Source organism: Malaya genurostris, chromosome 1, assembly GCF_030247185.1.
Source record: "Malaya genurostris strain Urasoe2022 chromosome 1, Malgen_1.1, whole genome shotgun sequence".
Taxonomy (NCBI): domain Eukaryota; kingdom Metazoa; phylum Arthropoda; class Insecta; order Diptera; family Culicidae; genus Malaya; species Malaya genurostris.
The window spans coordinates 128,887,163-128,900,947 of NC_080570.1; the positions used below are offsets into that span (position 1 = coordinate 128,887,163).

Sequence of the window (13,785 nt, forward strand, 5' to 3'; positions counted from 1 at the left end):
CGGGGAGGAGGAACTCCTCAGAATTTTGAAAAACTTATGGTTTTAGAAACCAAGTACAAGAGCATACTTCGAGCCAAAAAATGTAGCTATTGGAGACATTTTGTCGAAGGTTTGTCAAGAGAAACCTCAATGAGCACTCTTTGGAATACGGCCAGACGAATGAGGAATCGTAACGTGGGCAATGAGAGTGATGTATACTCGAACCGATGGATATTTGACTTTGCTAGGAAAGTTTGCCCAGATTCTGTTCCTACGCAAAGCATTATACGGGAATCTCCTCCAAATAATGGTTTTATTAATAACCCATTTTCAATGATGGAATTTTCTATAGCACTCTTGTCTTGTAACAATAACGCCCCTGGGTTGGACAGAATTAAATTCAACTTGGTGAAGAATCTGCCCGACCTCGCAAAAAGACGTTTGTTGGAATTGTTCAACAAGTTTCTTGAGCAAAATATTGTTCCGCCTGACTGGAGACAAGTGAAAGTTATCGCCATTCAAAAGCCGGGGAAACCAGCTTCCAATCACAACTCATATAGACCCATTGCGATGTTGTCCTGCATCAGAAAATTGTTCGAAAAAATTATTCTACGACGTCTCGACACTTGGGTCGAGACGAACGGTTTGTTGTCAGATACTCAGTTTGGCTTCCGTAGAAATAAAGGGACGAATGATTGCCTTGCATTACTTTCGTCTGACATCCAAATTGCCTTCGCTCAAAAGCAACAAATGGCATCTGTATTTTTAGACATTAAAGGAGCATTTGATTCAGTTTCCATTGATGTTCTTTCAGACAAGCTCCACCAACATGGACTCCCAGCGGTTATAAATAATTATTTGCACAACCTTTTGTCAGAGAAACGCATGCATTTTTCATATGGCGATTTGACAACATTCAGAATTAGCTACATGGGTCTACCGCAAGGCTCATGCCTCAGTCCGCTCCTTTATAATTTTTACGTGAATGACATTGACAGCTGTCTAGTAACCCCATGTACACTAAGACAATTGGCAGATGATGGCGTGGTTTCAGTTACTGGACCCAAAGCTATTGATCTGCATAAACCATTGCAAGATACCTTAGATAACTTGTCCGTTTGGGCTGTTCATCTTGGTATCGAATTCTCTGCGGAGAAAACAGAGTTAGTCGTCTTTTCAAGAAAGCATGATCCCGCGCAGCTTCAGCTCCATATGATGGGAAGAATGATCCAACAGGTTTTAACTTTTAAATACCTCGGGGTGTGGTTCGATTCCAAATGCACGTGGGGAGGACACATTAGGTACCTGATAACGAAATGCCAACAAAGAGTAAATTTTCTTCGAACAATAACAGGATCTTGGTGGGGTTCTCATCCGCAAGATCTAATAAAATTGTATCAAACAACGATACTTTCAGTGATGGAATATGGATGCGTTTGTTTTCGTTCCGCTGCAAACTCTAATTTTATCAAACTGGAGCGAATTCAGTACCGTTGTTTGCGAATTGCCTTAGGCTGCATGCACTCGACACATACAATGAGTCTTGAAGTTCTGGCGGGAGTTCTTCCATTAAAAGATCGATTTTGGGAGCTTTCATCACGCCTGCTAATAAGATGTGAGGTGCTGAATCCCATGGTAATTAATAATTTCGAACGACTAGTCGAGCTTCGATCTCAAACAAAATTTATGACAGTATATTTTAACCATATGTCACAGGAAATCAACCCTTCAAGATATATTCCTATCCGTGTCAGCATCCTAAGTGCCCCTGACTCAACTTTATTTTTCGATACATCCATGCAGCGTGAAGTGCATGGAATCCCGGATCATCTACGCTCGACGGAAATCCCAAAAATATTTTCAAGTAAGTTCAGGCATATTGACTCTGAGAAAATGTTTTACACGGACGGATCGCGAATTGAAGAAGCGACAGGGTTTGGTATGTTCAACAATAATGTTTCAGCCTCATTTAGGCTTCAAGAACCTGCATCTGTTTATATAGCAGAGCTAGCAGCAGTTCATTATAGTTTGAGTGTAATCGTCACATTATCTCCAAACCATTATTTCCTCTTCACAGATAGTCTGAGTGCAATTGAAGCCATTCGCTCAATCGCTGCTGGCAAAAATGAACCGTTTTTCTTGGGTAAAATAAAACAGTGTCTGAACGACATATTGAATAATAATTATCTAATCACTATAGTCTGGGTCCCGGCTCATTGCTCCATTCCAGGCAATGAAAGAGCCGATAATTTAGCCAAACGTGGTGCTATTGAGGGTGAAATTTATGAGCGACCGATTGCTTTCAACGAATTCTATAGTTCGTCTCGCCAAAGAACACTTGCCAGCTGGCAAGCATCTTGGGATAGAGATGATCTGGGTCGGTGGATGCACTCAATTATTCCGAAAATATCGACAAAGGCATGGTTCAGGGGACTGGATGTGAGTAGGGATTTCATTCGTGTGATGTCCAGACTCATGTCCAATCACTGCACGTTAGATGCACATCTCCTTCGAATTGGGCTCTCCGAGACTAATCATTGTGCTTGCGGAGAAGGTTATCGGGATATTGATCATGTCGTTTGGACATGCGTGGAGTATCGTGATGTCAGATCTCAACTAATAAATTCTTTGCGTACCCAAGGTAAACTATCCAATATCCCAGTTCGAGACATTCTTGCTTGTCGTGACCTTTCATACATGAAACTTATTTATCATTTCATAAAGAAAATTGGAGTTTCAATTTAATAAAGGCCCCTTTTAAGACTTAGTTCTGATCCCAGCTGCGTCCATGAGTTCAACCAATAGCTAAATTAGAATAAAAATTATGTAATGATACAAACAAACTCGAAACAGTTTATGAAATTATCAACAAAATGTCTGAAAATAACAGCTTATTTTATAATTTATAGAAGTTAATCGTTTGGTTCAAATAATATTTCCGACTAGATTTCATAATTAATGACGAGTTACCTAAGATGATATTTAAGCTATAAGAGAATATTTTTTAATAAATTCAAAACGTTGTGACTATGTTAGAATTAAATTAGGATAAGAATATTATGTAAAAGTGATGCTACGGCGAAGAAAAACTTATGTAAACTGCCTTAAGAAATAAACGTATTTATGAAAAAAAAAAAAAAACTATTGATGCCGATGATCAATTTCGATGCGTCAAGTGGTAAAAAAAAACAGATATTCTTCTAGTCCATGTTGACTCATACGGAACCGCAGCGGTCCAAAAACACCGGAGTTATTCCAGATCGCGTTGGGGTATGTCTGTTCTGGAATAACTCCGGTGTTTTTGGACCGCTGCGGTTCCGTATGAGTCAACATGGACTAGAAGAATATCTGTTTTTTTGACACTGGACGCATCGAAATTGATCAACGGTATCAAGAGTTATGATTTTTTGAAAAAATAAATTCGTTGAAAATCCCTACCCGAGCGTTTGGGAAACGTATAGTAAATCCACGATACAGTCAGTTTTCTACTGCCGTCTAGCGTCATCTTTCGTCTGTTTCCGGAATGTTTTTACTTCTTTGATCGCCTTCGTTAGCCACCAGAAGACAGCAGCTTCACAGAATTATTCATAATTGATAACATCCAGTGGAACACCGAAATACCCAACCTTAGACCACCACGAAATCCCCGTACACCGTCGGTGCTCGAACTCATCCTAGCTACTAATTTGTCATTGTTCCGCTCTGGTAGCGCATTTAACTCTGCCATCAGTTAAGTGACCTGGTATTATCAAACCGATTACGAAAGACTAATCATTTCGGGGGAGGAGGGGCAGGTCTTTGCACTTTGATTCCGGTTCGGGGCGAGCTGGCAAATCTCCCGCGGGACGTGGATCCACTTTGGCCCGGTTCAGTCAGTTCTGGTTGTAGATATTTTTGAAGTGGCAATTCTGACAAGACTGACTATCATCGTGTCACACTTCGCTGGGTCGCTGGAACCGGAGCGACCAACTCTCCCGCTTCGTTCGCTTTGTCCAAACAAAAAACCGTTATCGTAAATTACGGTCATATATTTTAGCGAATAAATCCAATTTGCGAAAGAGCGTGCCATTGCTTATGGTTAATCGTTGCCCATTATCTTGGAAGATTCTGTTCATTTAGTATTTTGGGGCCCCGATTATGGTGTAGCGTGGGTTTTCTCGCAGAGCACGATAACCGAACGAAAGTATATTTTTCTTCTGTCTCCGGTTTACGATGATAATTGGTTTCGGACAGGAATTTAGACAGTTAGGAAACATTTGCATCTCTAATCCATAATTGGACTGTTGGATGAAGTTGAAGAGATCATTTCACGCTGAAATGCAATTTCGACTCTTTGCGGAACAAATGAATCGCATAAACCTCAAATCCATCCTTCTTCGTTTTATGACAAACTCTTGAAAGCATCAATTATTGCCCGGGGGAAAATTAAAAACGGTGATAGTTTTTCCACAAAATCCTCAACCCCATCTCGGTTCGGTTATGAACGTTCCGTTGAACGACGAACCAGCGAAGATGTGAAAGTGCCAAGGTAAAGTTTATTATTTCATAATAAATTTCTGGTTCCTTTCGTTTGAAACGTTCGTCTGGGAGGCGATAATTTGGGCAGATTAAAACTTGTTCTCTCCGTTTGACGCTCGACTGTGGTGAGGAGCCGTTTTGCGTGTTTCCCTGGTAAGAGCTGTCAAAATCTGACTTGATACTGCTACCTGAGGATGGTGTCATTTGAGGTTTACTTCATTTTTTTTCCTGATTACACCCAACCAGGTGCCAAAGAGCCGCGGGCTCTTTTTCCTTCGTTCCCTATTGAATATTTCCGTTCCGGAAAAGTCGGTTTAATGTACCCCATCCGGATCGGATAGCCGTGGGACTCGTCACAAGACACTGCTGCCGGTGCAAAATGGGTAATTATTATCAGCTCGATTTTTTGCTCGATCTTCCCCCTGTTCTGCCAATAATGAATGATTTTTTGCTTCCGTCCTGTTAACGATCACCGCAGGACAAAGAGCAGTTTCTTACATTTTCCGCTTTTCTCGTTCAAATGATTGTCTCGTTACCGGGCGGGAAATTGTCCACTACTGCTGCATCAGACGTTGTATTCCGTTCTCAGTTCTTCACTTCACGCGCTTCCCGGCGCCTTTGCACCTTCCGATTCTGCTTTGTTGAGGAAAATTTATGCCGCTTTTCCGCATTTATTTATCATTCTCTAGTTGTTCGCTACAGTGTGCTTCGTGTTTCGGAGAAATGGCCAATGTGCGACCGAAACGAGATCGAAACATCAAACGCTTACATAGGCCAAGCTTTCGGAAACTACAATCATTGGGGATCCAATGGTAAGGACGATTTATCTCTCTCTCTCTCACTCTTTCTCGTACCACTGGACCGGCTGTCGGTGTTTCCTCCCCGCGGTCGGTATTCCTTTTTAACAGCTTTTGTTAAGCCACTGTTTGACTTCGGCCATCCTGTAACAGGAAAATGCTGTCTCCATCGTTCCAGTACTGTACAGTCGGTAAAACCCAGATACGACGAAACATGATTGCGGTCGTTCCAGCGAAGATAATGAAGAAATGAACTCAAGAAACATTGCCGTATGCCATTCGTTATCTCGCTATTGGATCCCCGGCCGTTCGTTCCAGGGGAAAGATACTACGCTTTCGTTTATTTTCATCTTTCTGTCGTTTTTTTTGCTTTCCAGAACCCACGAATCCACACGGAGGAGAAGGAGGAGGAGGCAGCCCGTTACACGAAACGATGAAACTGCAACAAAGGGAAACCCGACCAGGGTGGGTCGGGGGTGGTTGACAATGGGTGCCGGGTGGAAATAAATTTTCCTTCGTTTGTCGATTTGATTGGCCTTCGCGCTACTGCGGTCAGGCGAGGGTAAGCTGCCCAATTACCGATTCAGTAGCATGATTAATCGAGCGGCTATCAGATAGGTTGATTTTCCGTGTTTGCTTGAATGGGTTCCTTTCAGCGTAATCCACCGGGGCCCCTATCTAAATTTTACCACCCGGTTTCAGTGTATGCCGGGAAGAAATCTTTACGCATCAATGGAATGCCAAGAAATGCAACCGTATGCCTGTTAAACAAAGTGGTTTTTGAAAACTAAGAGTATCAGTTGTTTGTGATTGAAAATCACAATCAGTTCGTCATCTGGTGTAAGTCCGGCGAACTCAACAACAACTCGGTGTTGTGACACAGTGAGGTTATCGCTGGTAGTTCACTGAAAGTGAAGTCTGAAAGACTATGACACATGGGCTGAAAAGTCCCGGACCTACCACAGATGGTGTTAATAAAGACTGTCCCAGAAAGTATGGCCGCACTTTGATATCGCTGTAAATAATTCACAAGTGTTAGATATTCAAATTTTATTCGATATACTGATAATATTAGACTACAACAACAGAATATTATTCTCAACATTTGCTACCTAGCCATTGTAGACTAGCTGGAGCACCTTCTTGCGAACGTTCCTCATTAAATTCCGTACAGATTTCTTGGCGACAAGTTTTGACACTTTTTTTCCAATATTTTTCGAACTGTTGAATGGGTTCGGCTGCCGAGACATGTTTCCTAAGATGTGCCTTCATTAATACCCAAAATTCCTCAATTGGTCGAAGTTGTGGGCAATTTGGTGGATTCAAGTAGTATTGACAAGAAGCTAGATCTGGCCAGATCTTTCGAGTAGTGGCAAGAAGCAAGATCTCGCTAGAATCATGGGTAGAAGTCGTTTTTGTAAACATTCCTTGATGTATAAGGAGTGTATCGGAAAGTAGTTAGCAACATTGATTATTGCATAAAAAACGAAAAAAAAAATATTTTGACATCAGTTTTCGACAAGCACTGTAGAACGGAGTTGGCGTAGTGGGCTGAAGCCAAATCCCGCCAGAAGAGAGTAGGAGCCTTATGCTTTCTGTACAGTGGCAGCATTCTCTTCTTCAAACATTCTTCCTCGTACACCTTGGCATTAATTGTGCCCTTCGTGAAGAAAATCGACGACCGCAAACCACAGGTACAAATTGCTTGCCAGACCAACACCTTTTGCCCAAACTTTTTCATCGCCACCATGGTGTCAGCGTCGTCCAGGTTCTGGTACACCGATTTCGTATAATATTGCGGTCCGGGCAGCACTCGAGAGTCTTCCTTGGCGTAGGTTTCGTCGTCGATCAGGATGCATCCGTCTTTATTCTGTAGAATCCGGTTATACAGTTTTTGCGCTCTTGTTTTGGCCTGAACTTGCTGTACCAGGGACTTTTTCGGCACCTTCTGTTTCTTGTACGTTTTCAGGGAGTTCCGAACTTTGATCCGTTGAATCATCCCGATGCTGGTGTTGAACTGCTTCACCAAATCCCGCGTCGACGCCGATGGGTTTTTCCTGATGTACTCAACCACTTTTATGTCCCGGCCAGGCTGGCTTGGACTCGTTTTCCTACCGGATCGGGGCAAATCCTTCATGGAAAGGGTCTTACCGAACTTCTCGATAATATTTTTGACACTGGTGTGGTGCACTTTCACCCGTTTTGCAATTTCGTTGTACGTGACACCACTTTCCGAGCACCAAGTGTGTAGAATTTTCTTTCGCGTTTCCGGATCAATTCGACTCATCATTGAAACGATAAACCGTACCGAAGCCAATCGATTGCGTAGCTGTTATTGACATGTAAACAAACATTTTAATTTTATACTGCTTCTTGATGGGAAAAACTACCGTTCAAGCAAAGCAATGGCTTGAAAAGTGTTATGGAGACTCCGCTCCATCAGAAACAACAATAAAACGTTGTTTGCTGATTTCAAACGTGGTAGTAGAGACACCGACAATGCAGAACTCAGCGGACGTCCAAATGAGGCGGTAACACCAGAAAACATGAAAAATTCTATAATTTCGTTTTAATTATCGAAAAGTGGAGTAGTGTGAGGTAGCTGACATCGTAAATACATCAAAAGAACGTGTTGGCTTCACATCGCATGAGCATTTGACTATGAGAAAGCTGTGTTCAAAGTGGGTGCCGCGGAATTTTTGCGTCAATATGTAACAATGGATGAAACATGGATTCGTCACTTCACTCCGGAATCAAAACGATCGCCATTTGAGTGGACAGCAACTGCTGAACCTCATCCAAAGCGCTCGAAAGCACAAAAATTGGCTCGAGAGGCTATGGCCTCGGTGTTTTGGGATGTGCGTGGCGTAATATTTATCGACTATCTTGAGAAAGAAAATACCTTTAACAGTGAATGTTATATAACGTTATTGGAGCGTTTGAAGACTGAAATTGCAAAAAACGACCGCATATGGCAAAGAAAAAAATTTTGTTTCATCAAGACAACGCACCGTGTCACAAATCAATCAAAACAATGGTAAACAATGGCCACCGTATTCGCCAGATTTGGCTCCCAGCGACTACTGGCTGTTCGCAGACCTGAAAAAATGCTCGCCGATAAGAAATTTTGCACGAATTAGAAGTTATCGCTGAAACTGAGGCCTATTTTAAGTTAAGTTAAGGTGTTCTCGTTGTTAGGCTCGGTACTTTTTAGTCCATGTGGTGAACGAAAACTAACTAGAAATCGAGCTCACAAAAGGCAAAATGAAAATGTGGATAAATATTACGACGCTAGTGCAGGGGTCGGTAATCTATTGAATCGGAAGAACCAAAAACTTTCGCCACTAAATTTCGCAGCTATTAAAGAGCAAAAAATATTTTCTAACCTACTACCATACATATAACTAGAAGTTGAGTAAATAATGTCAAAAATAAATAATAAAATTTATATTGCTCAATGCTGATGTGGCTACTTTTTGTTTTGCGAGATTCACTAGAGTGCTTTCGTTGTCTTTGAATTACTGAACTTATCCATCTTCAATTTTTTCTATAACCGTGCTGAAGTGAATCGTGTCAACAGTTTACACTGGTTTATCGCGATATTGTTTCAGTAATTGAAAACGAAATAATTCAAGCGCTGAATGTCTTCTGCGAAAAAAATTAGTTTTTTCGAAACAAACCAATTCACTCATGGAAATATAGACTGAGTCTTCCTTTCCTTGTAGTTTTAGATCCAACTCGTTCAATTTCGATGTTTTTTGCGATCATATGACGAAAAGTTTCGGTAATCATAAAAAATAAACAATTTTATGGTAAATTCATTAAATTTTAACCGAGCGATCAGTTGACAAAAACTTATTTTTAAGGTCCTTTGTAAACATTAATGCAAGTCCTACCGTAAATCTGGATAATCATTGAGTGCGGTTAAAAGTGTATTATGCAGTGTAAAATCAACTTTCAAAGACCGAACTTCGGTTCTGTGAATCATTCACTATCAGTGAATGATTCATAGAACCGGTTATTATGCTGTTTTTACAGGACATTTTTCTAAAATTTTCAACAAGTGTTCTTAAAAAAATCAATATGATCAATGTCTAATACATTGTTTTTACTGCATTTTGCTGTATTGCAGTGGAAAAGGCGAAGTGAATAATTAATCAGAATAAAAATTTAATTTACCACTGTTAGTGTTCACAGCGAATATAAAACTGTTCGGTGTTTTCTTTTAATAGATCGACTAGAAGTGTTTACGCTTTGTAATCAAAATTGTCGAAAAAAAAGGTGCATTTGTCTTATACAAAGTTCCTGAATTTTATTTTGATCCGATTTCCGGTTCCGGAGTTACTGAATGGTGATTTGTGAACATCTCTTATTTCAAATTATTTCCTTACTTTTCTCAGAGATGGCGTGACCGATTTCAACAAACTTTCAACGAAAGGTCTCATGGTCAAAACTTTCGAATTTCATCCGGATCCGACTTCCGGTTCCGGAATTATAGGGTGAAGTGTGTTAAAAATTGGATACCGTCAATTGAAGCGGCGAAACAAAACACGTAAAAAAAAATTCTTAACTTGCCTCGAAACTGTTCCAATCGGTAGCCATTGTCAATAGACCACCATATAACCCGATTCCGGCTATGCTGGCTCTCGGTTTCTGATTCCGGAAGCAGCGAAAATAAAAAGTAAAATAATTTCTAAACTTGCCTGAAAACTATTCCAATCGGTAGTCATTGTCAGTAGATGGCCAAACATTAATTTTGCTTTCCTTGTTTTTGGGTTTTTGATGAATGACCGACGATTGTAGCCATAGACGCAAAAAAGGATCCCAATCACTTTTCTTGAACCAACTTTGATTATACCGGTTCCCAGATTCCAGTTTCAAAAGCACCTCTTTTCGTTTTCTCAAAGATGGCTTAACCTTCCTGAGTACTGTTTCACTCTGTAGTTTATACTAGTTTAAGGACAAACCTTTTTGTTTTTGAAGAATCAAAAAAATGTTTTGAAGAATACCACACATTTATATGTGAGAATATGTGAGATATGAGAAAGACATCGTTACACCACAAGGTGGATTAAAACAGGTTTTTTGATATGTTGTAACTCGTAACTGGTGAATTTTTTCTCACTATGAAAAAAGATGGGAGAGTAAATTGTCACTTTTTTCACAAAAAATGTGAATTTTCAAAAAATATGCAAAACGGTGTAGTGAGAAGTTCTGTCCCACCCACCATATTTACCAGACATTGCTCTATCTGATTGCCATTTTCTCCAATTTATGGCGCATTACGTTCCATTTGTGGAATTCTGGCCTCTCTGTTTCAACAGTAGACTTCGCAGCCGATTCATAGCGTACAGACTCGTCGCATGGCTAGTACTACAATCCTACTGACACTAAGAATCCTTCCAGGTCGAAGCTTGAACATACGACAACTGGCTTGTAAGACCAGCGCCCTATGCATTGAACCTCCAATCCGGAATATGTTGCAATTTATTGAAAGATGGCTTTTTGGTCAATGTTTCTTTACAAAATATTTATTTTGCGTCAAAAGCCGACGTTTCGAAGGAATATCCCTTCATCTTCAGGGCAACTATAAGGTTAACATACATGATTAGTCACAGTTTTCACATTATACAATTTTATAACAAATTGTTTACTCACAAACGACAACAAATATTTTTCGTCAAGTGGATCCATTTCCATCCATGGTCCATTTTTGGAACAAAAGCAGCCCCCCCAGTTGTCAGGTCTTGTCTTAGGTTGTTTCAAACTAGGCCAATTCCTCTCTGTGAATGTTTTGAGTTGTTGCCAACATTACGGATGGCACTCTACACGAGACAATATTATTGTCAATGTCATGGATTATTATTTTCAAAGAGCACGAAAAAACAATTTGTTCCATGGCTTACACGCTTAAAAATAGTTACTCAAAAATGAGTAAGATCTCACTCATCTACAGAAAAAGTGGAACAACTCTAATTTAGAGTAACTCCAAAGTTACTCAAATTTGAGTTCTTCCACTGGAAACGATATTTGGGTAAAATCTACTCATTTACTGAGTAATACTTAATTTGTACGTGTACCAAAAATCAAATCACTCAAATTTTGCGTGAAATTTTATTTCACATTTACCAAATTTGCAAAAAAATTGCTCCTTTTCTGAGTGTATTGTATTAAAATATTAGGTAATTGAACTCAATACTATATCAAGTGGTGGTCGCTTGGAGTTGTGTGTCAATCGCAAATTAACATACATGTCAGTTATGCTCAGGCACCAATCATACACTTATTCCTCACAAATGACATTTGAGCATATTCGTTTCCATTCTGAACCAAAACACGGATTTTATCATTCCGGTTTTTGCAGACACAACACCGTTTGTGTTAAGCGACTCACCCTCGAAACACGCGATCTCACTAACAAAAAATACAACCTGTTGCTACAAATGGTTTTTACAACTTTTAGACTGATCTTGCGAATAGTGACAAAAAAACGAGTTCTTGCGTTAAACTCAAATTTAGAGTAGAAGTTACTCAATACCATTGATGATAACTACTCAATTTTTGACGTTTCCATGTATCATTTGAAAATGAGTAACTAGTACTCAAACTCTGAGTAACTTTTTCTAAGCGTGTATCCCATTTTGATCGAAATTTCGTGAGAGAATTTAATAATGTTCACACCTTTTTATCTTTACGTCATGGAAACTTTTGTCGCACTTGGTTTATGCGACGGCAGATCTTTCATTAGAACCGCAATACCACAAAGAAAAGTCCAAACGAGAAAAGTTGTCACGAGCGAAGTTAAGCCAAGGTGTTGTTCCGTTAGGTGCGTTGTGGCACTAGAAAATCTGTTTTTACACCGTTCGTTTTGGCTTCCAGTGAGTTATGACCACAAAGGGGTTGAAAAGTTGCTTCACCTGTTTCCGAAGAACGGACAATTATCTCAGCATTTCCAAGGACGACGGTACCAGCGGAGAAAATGTAGAGGAAATTTTCGCAAAACACTTTTGGTTCACCGTAAGTGTCATGTTGCTGTTTTTGTGTTTTTTCTTCTGTTTCCGTTTCGTAGGTTTTCATTTCTTGTCACCTTCCCATGTTTCAGCGCACCGAGTTCCACGATCGTATAGTTTGCACCAGTTGCTGGGAGAAGATTGATGATTTTCACAAGTTCTACTGCGAAGTTGAACGAATTCACGCACCCGCTATGATGCTGGAGGTGAAGGTGGAACCGTCCGACGATCCCGCGGAAGGTACCGTATTCTTGCCGGAAGTTGAAGACTGTATAGGTGGAAACAGTACGACCACAACCGACGACATCGTTATATCCGGCGGATGTAAGGAAGCGGATGAAACAAGGTAGGTTAGCGATTGACTGGTTATTTCTCTTTTCTGTAACAAACTGACAAATTGTTGGGCTTCAAAACTGACAAATTGTTGGGTTGGAATCAGATTAATCTGAGCACATTTTTGATTTGGACAGTGCAAAGATTCTAGATCAAGATAATAGGATCAATGCACTGCAAATTTTAGAAATGTGTCACATTTTCACAGATGGTTCCACCATTAACTTTAGAACCGATACACATAATTTAAATGCAGCATACTCTGGTTTGTTGTACTCTCTCTCACATTAACAACAGTATCTTTCTTTTTCTACGTGTTCATCTCCTCATTTTCGCTGTCTATTGCTGCTCATCTATCTCTTTCTGATTTTTGCTCTATTATCAGCCATGACTAAGAAATATTTCAATGTTTAATCTGGTTTGATGTGCGGGGGAAGTGACTGTGTAAGTTAAAACAAACATACAAATTCAAATCGTAGTTCGTTCAAATTAATGTTTTCACACCGTTTGTGCTTTCAGTGTAGAGTAGCCGTTCCCGTTTTTGATCATTTTAAATGTTCCAATCCACTTGACGAAAAATATTTGTTGTCGTTTGTGAGTAAACAATTTGTTATAAAATTGTATAATGTGAAAACTGTGACTAATCATGTATGTTAACCTTATAGTTGCCCTGAAGATGAAGGGATATTCCTTCGAAACGTCGGCTTTTGACGCAAAATAAATATTTTGTAAAGAAACATTGACCAAAAAGCCATCTTTCAATAAATTACAACAAAGTGGTCGTACCGTCTTCGGAATATGTTGCTTAACTACACCATATTATAAGTATTTTGTTTTTATTTATGTTTCACATAGCGTTCAGAACTTAACTTTTTTCACACCGACCTCATTTAGTCGCATAAACTAAATATGATATTGTCGCTCTGTGTTCGTAAGTATCAACTCATGAAGATATTGTTAATCATGAATCTAGTTAATATAGAATTGTTGTATAAATTTCGACAATCTGCATTCAATTATATTACCGAGTCGGTCCTCCAGGTAATTGTCGGAAAATTGGTTTCAGATGCACATGAATTATTCAAAGTCTCGTTCATCCGACTCGCCTAGTTTTTTCGAAGAATAGTGATATTATAAACCGAGAATCA

At 39.8% G+C, this 13,785-nt stretch overlaps 1 protein-coding gene across 1 annotated transcript; it reads left to right on the top strand.

The window, feature by feature from the left end:
* Nucleotides 1-12,038: 12,038 nt before the first annotated feature.
* On the top strand, nucleotides 12,039-12,688 carry LOC131425275 (uncharacterized). Its single transcript, XM_058587034.1, has 2 exons — nucleotides 12,039-12,311; nucleotides 12,397-12,688. Exons 1-2 carry the CDS (start codon nucleotides 12,180-12,182, stop codon nucleotides 12,652-12,654), a joined length of 390 nt encoding a protein of 129 aa, XP_058443017.1. The 5' UTR covers nucleotides 12,039-12,179; the 3' UTR covers nucleotides 12,655-12,688.
* The last annotated feature ends 1,097 nt before the right edge of the window (nucleotides 12,689-13,785 follow it).

What these genes read in the sequence shown, in the direction of transcription:
- LOC131425275 (XM_058587034.1), top strand. Translation starts at nt 12,180, where the DNA reads ATGACCACAAAGGGGTTGAAAAGTTGCTTCACCTGTTTCCGAAGAACG. An exon ending in CAAAACACTTTTGGTTCACC is followed by an intron (nt 12,312 to 12,396) that starts GTAAGTGTCATG and finishes CCCATGTTTCAG; the next exon opens with CGCACCGAGTTCCACGATCG.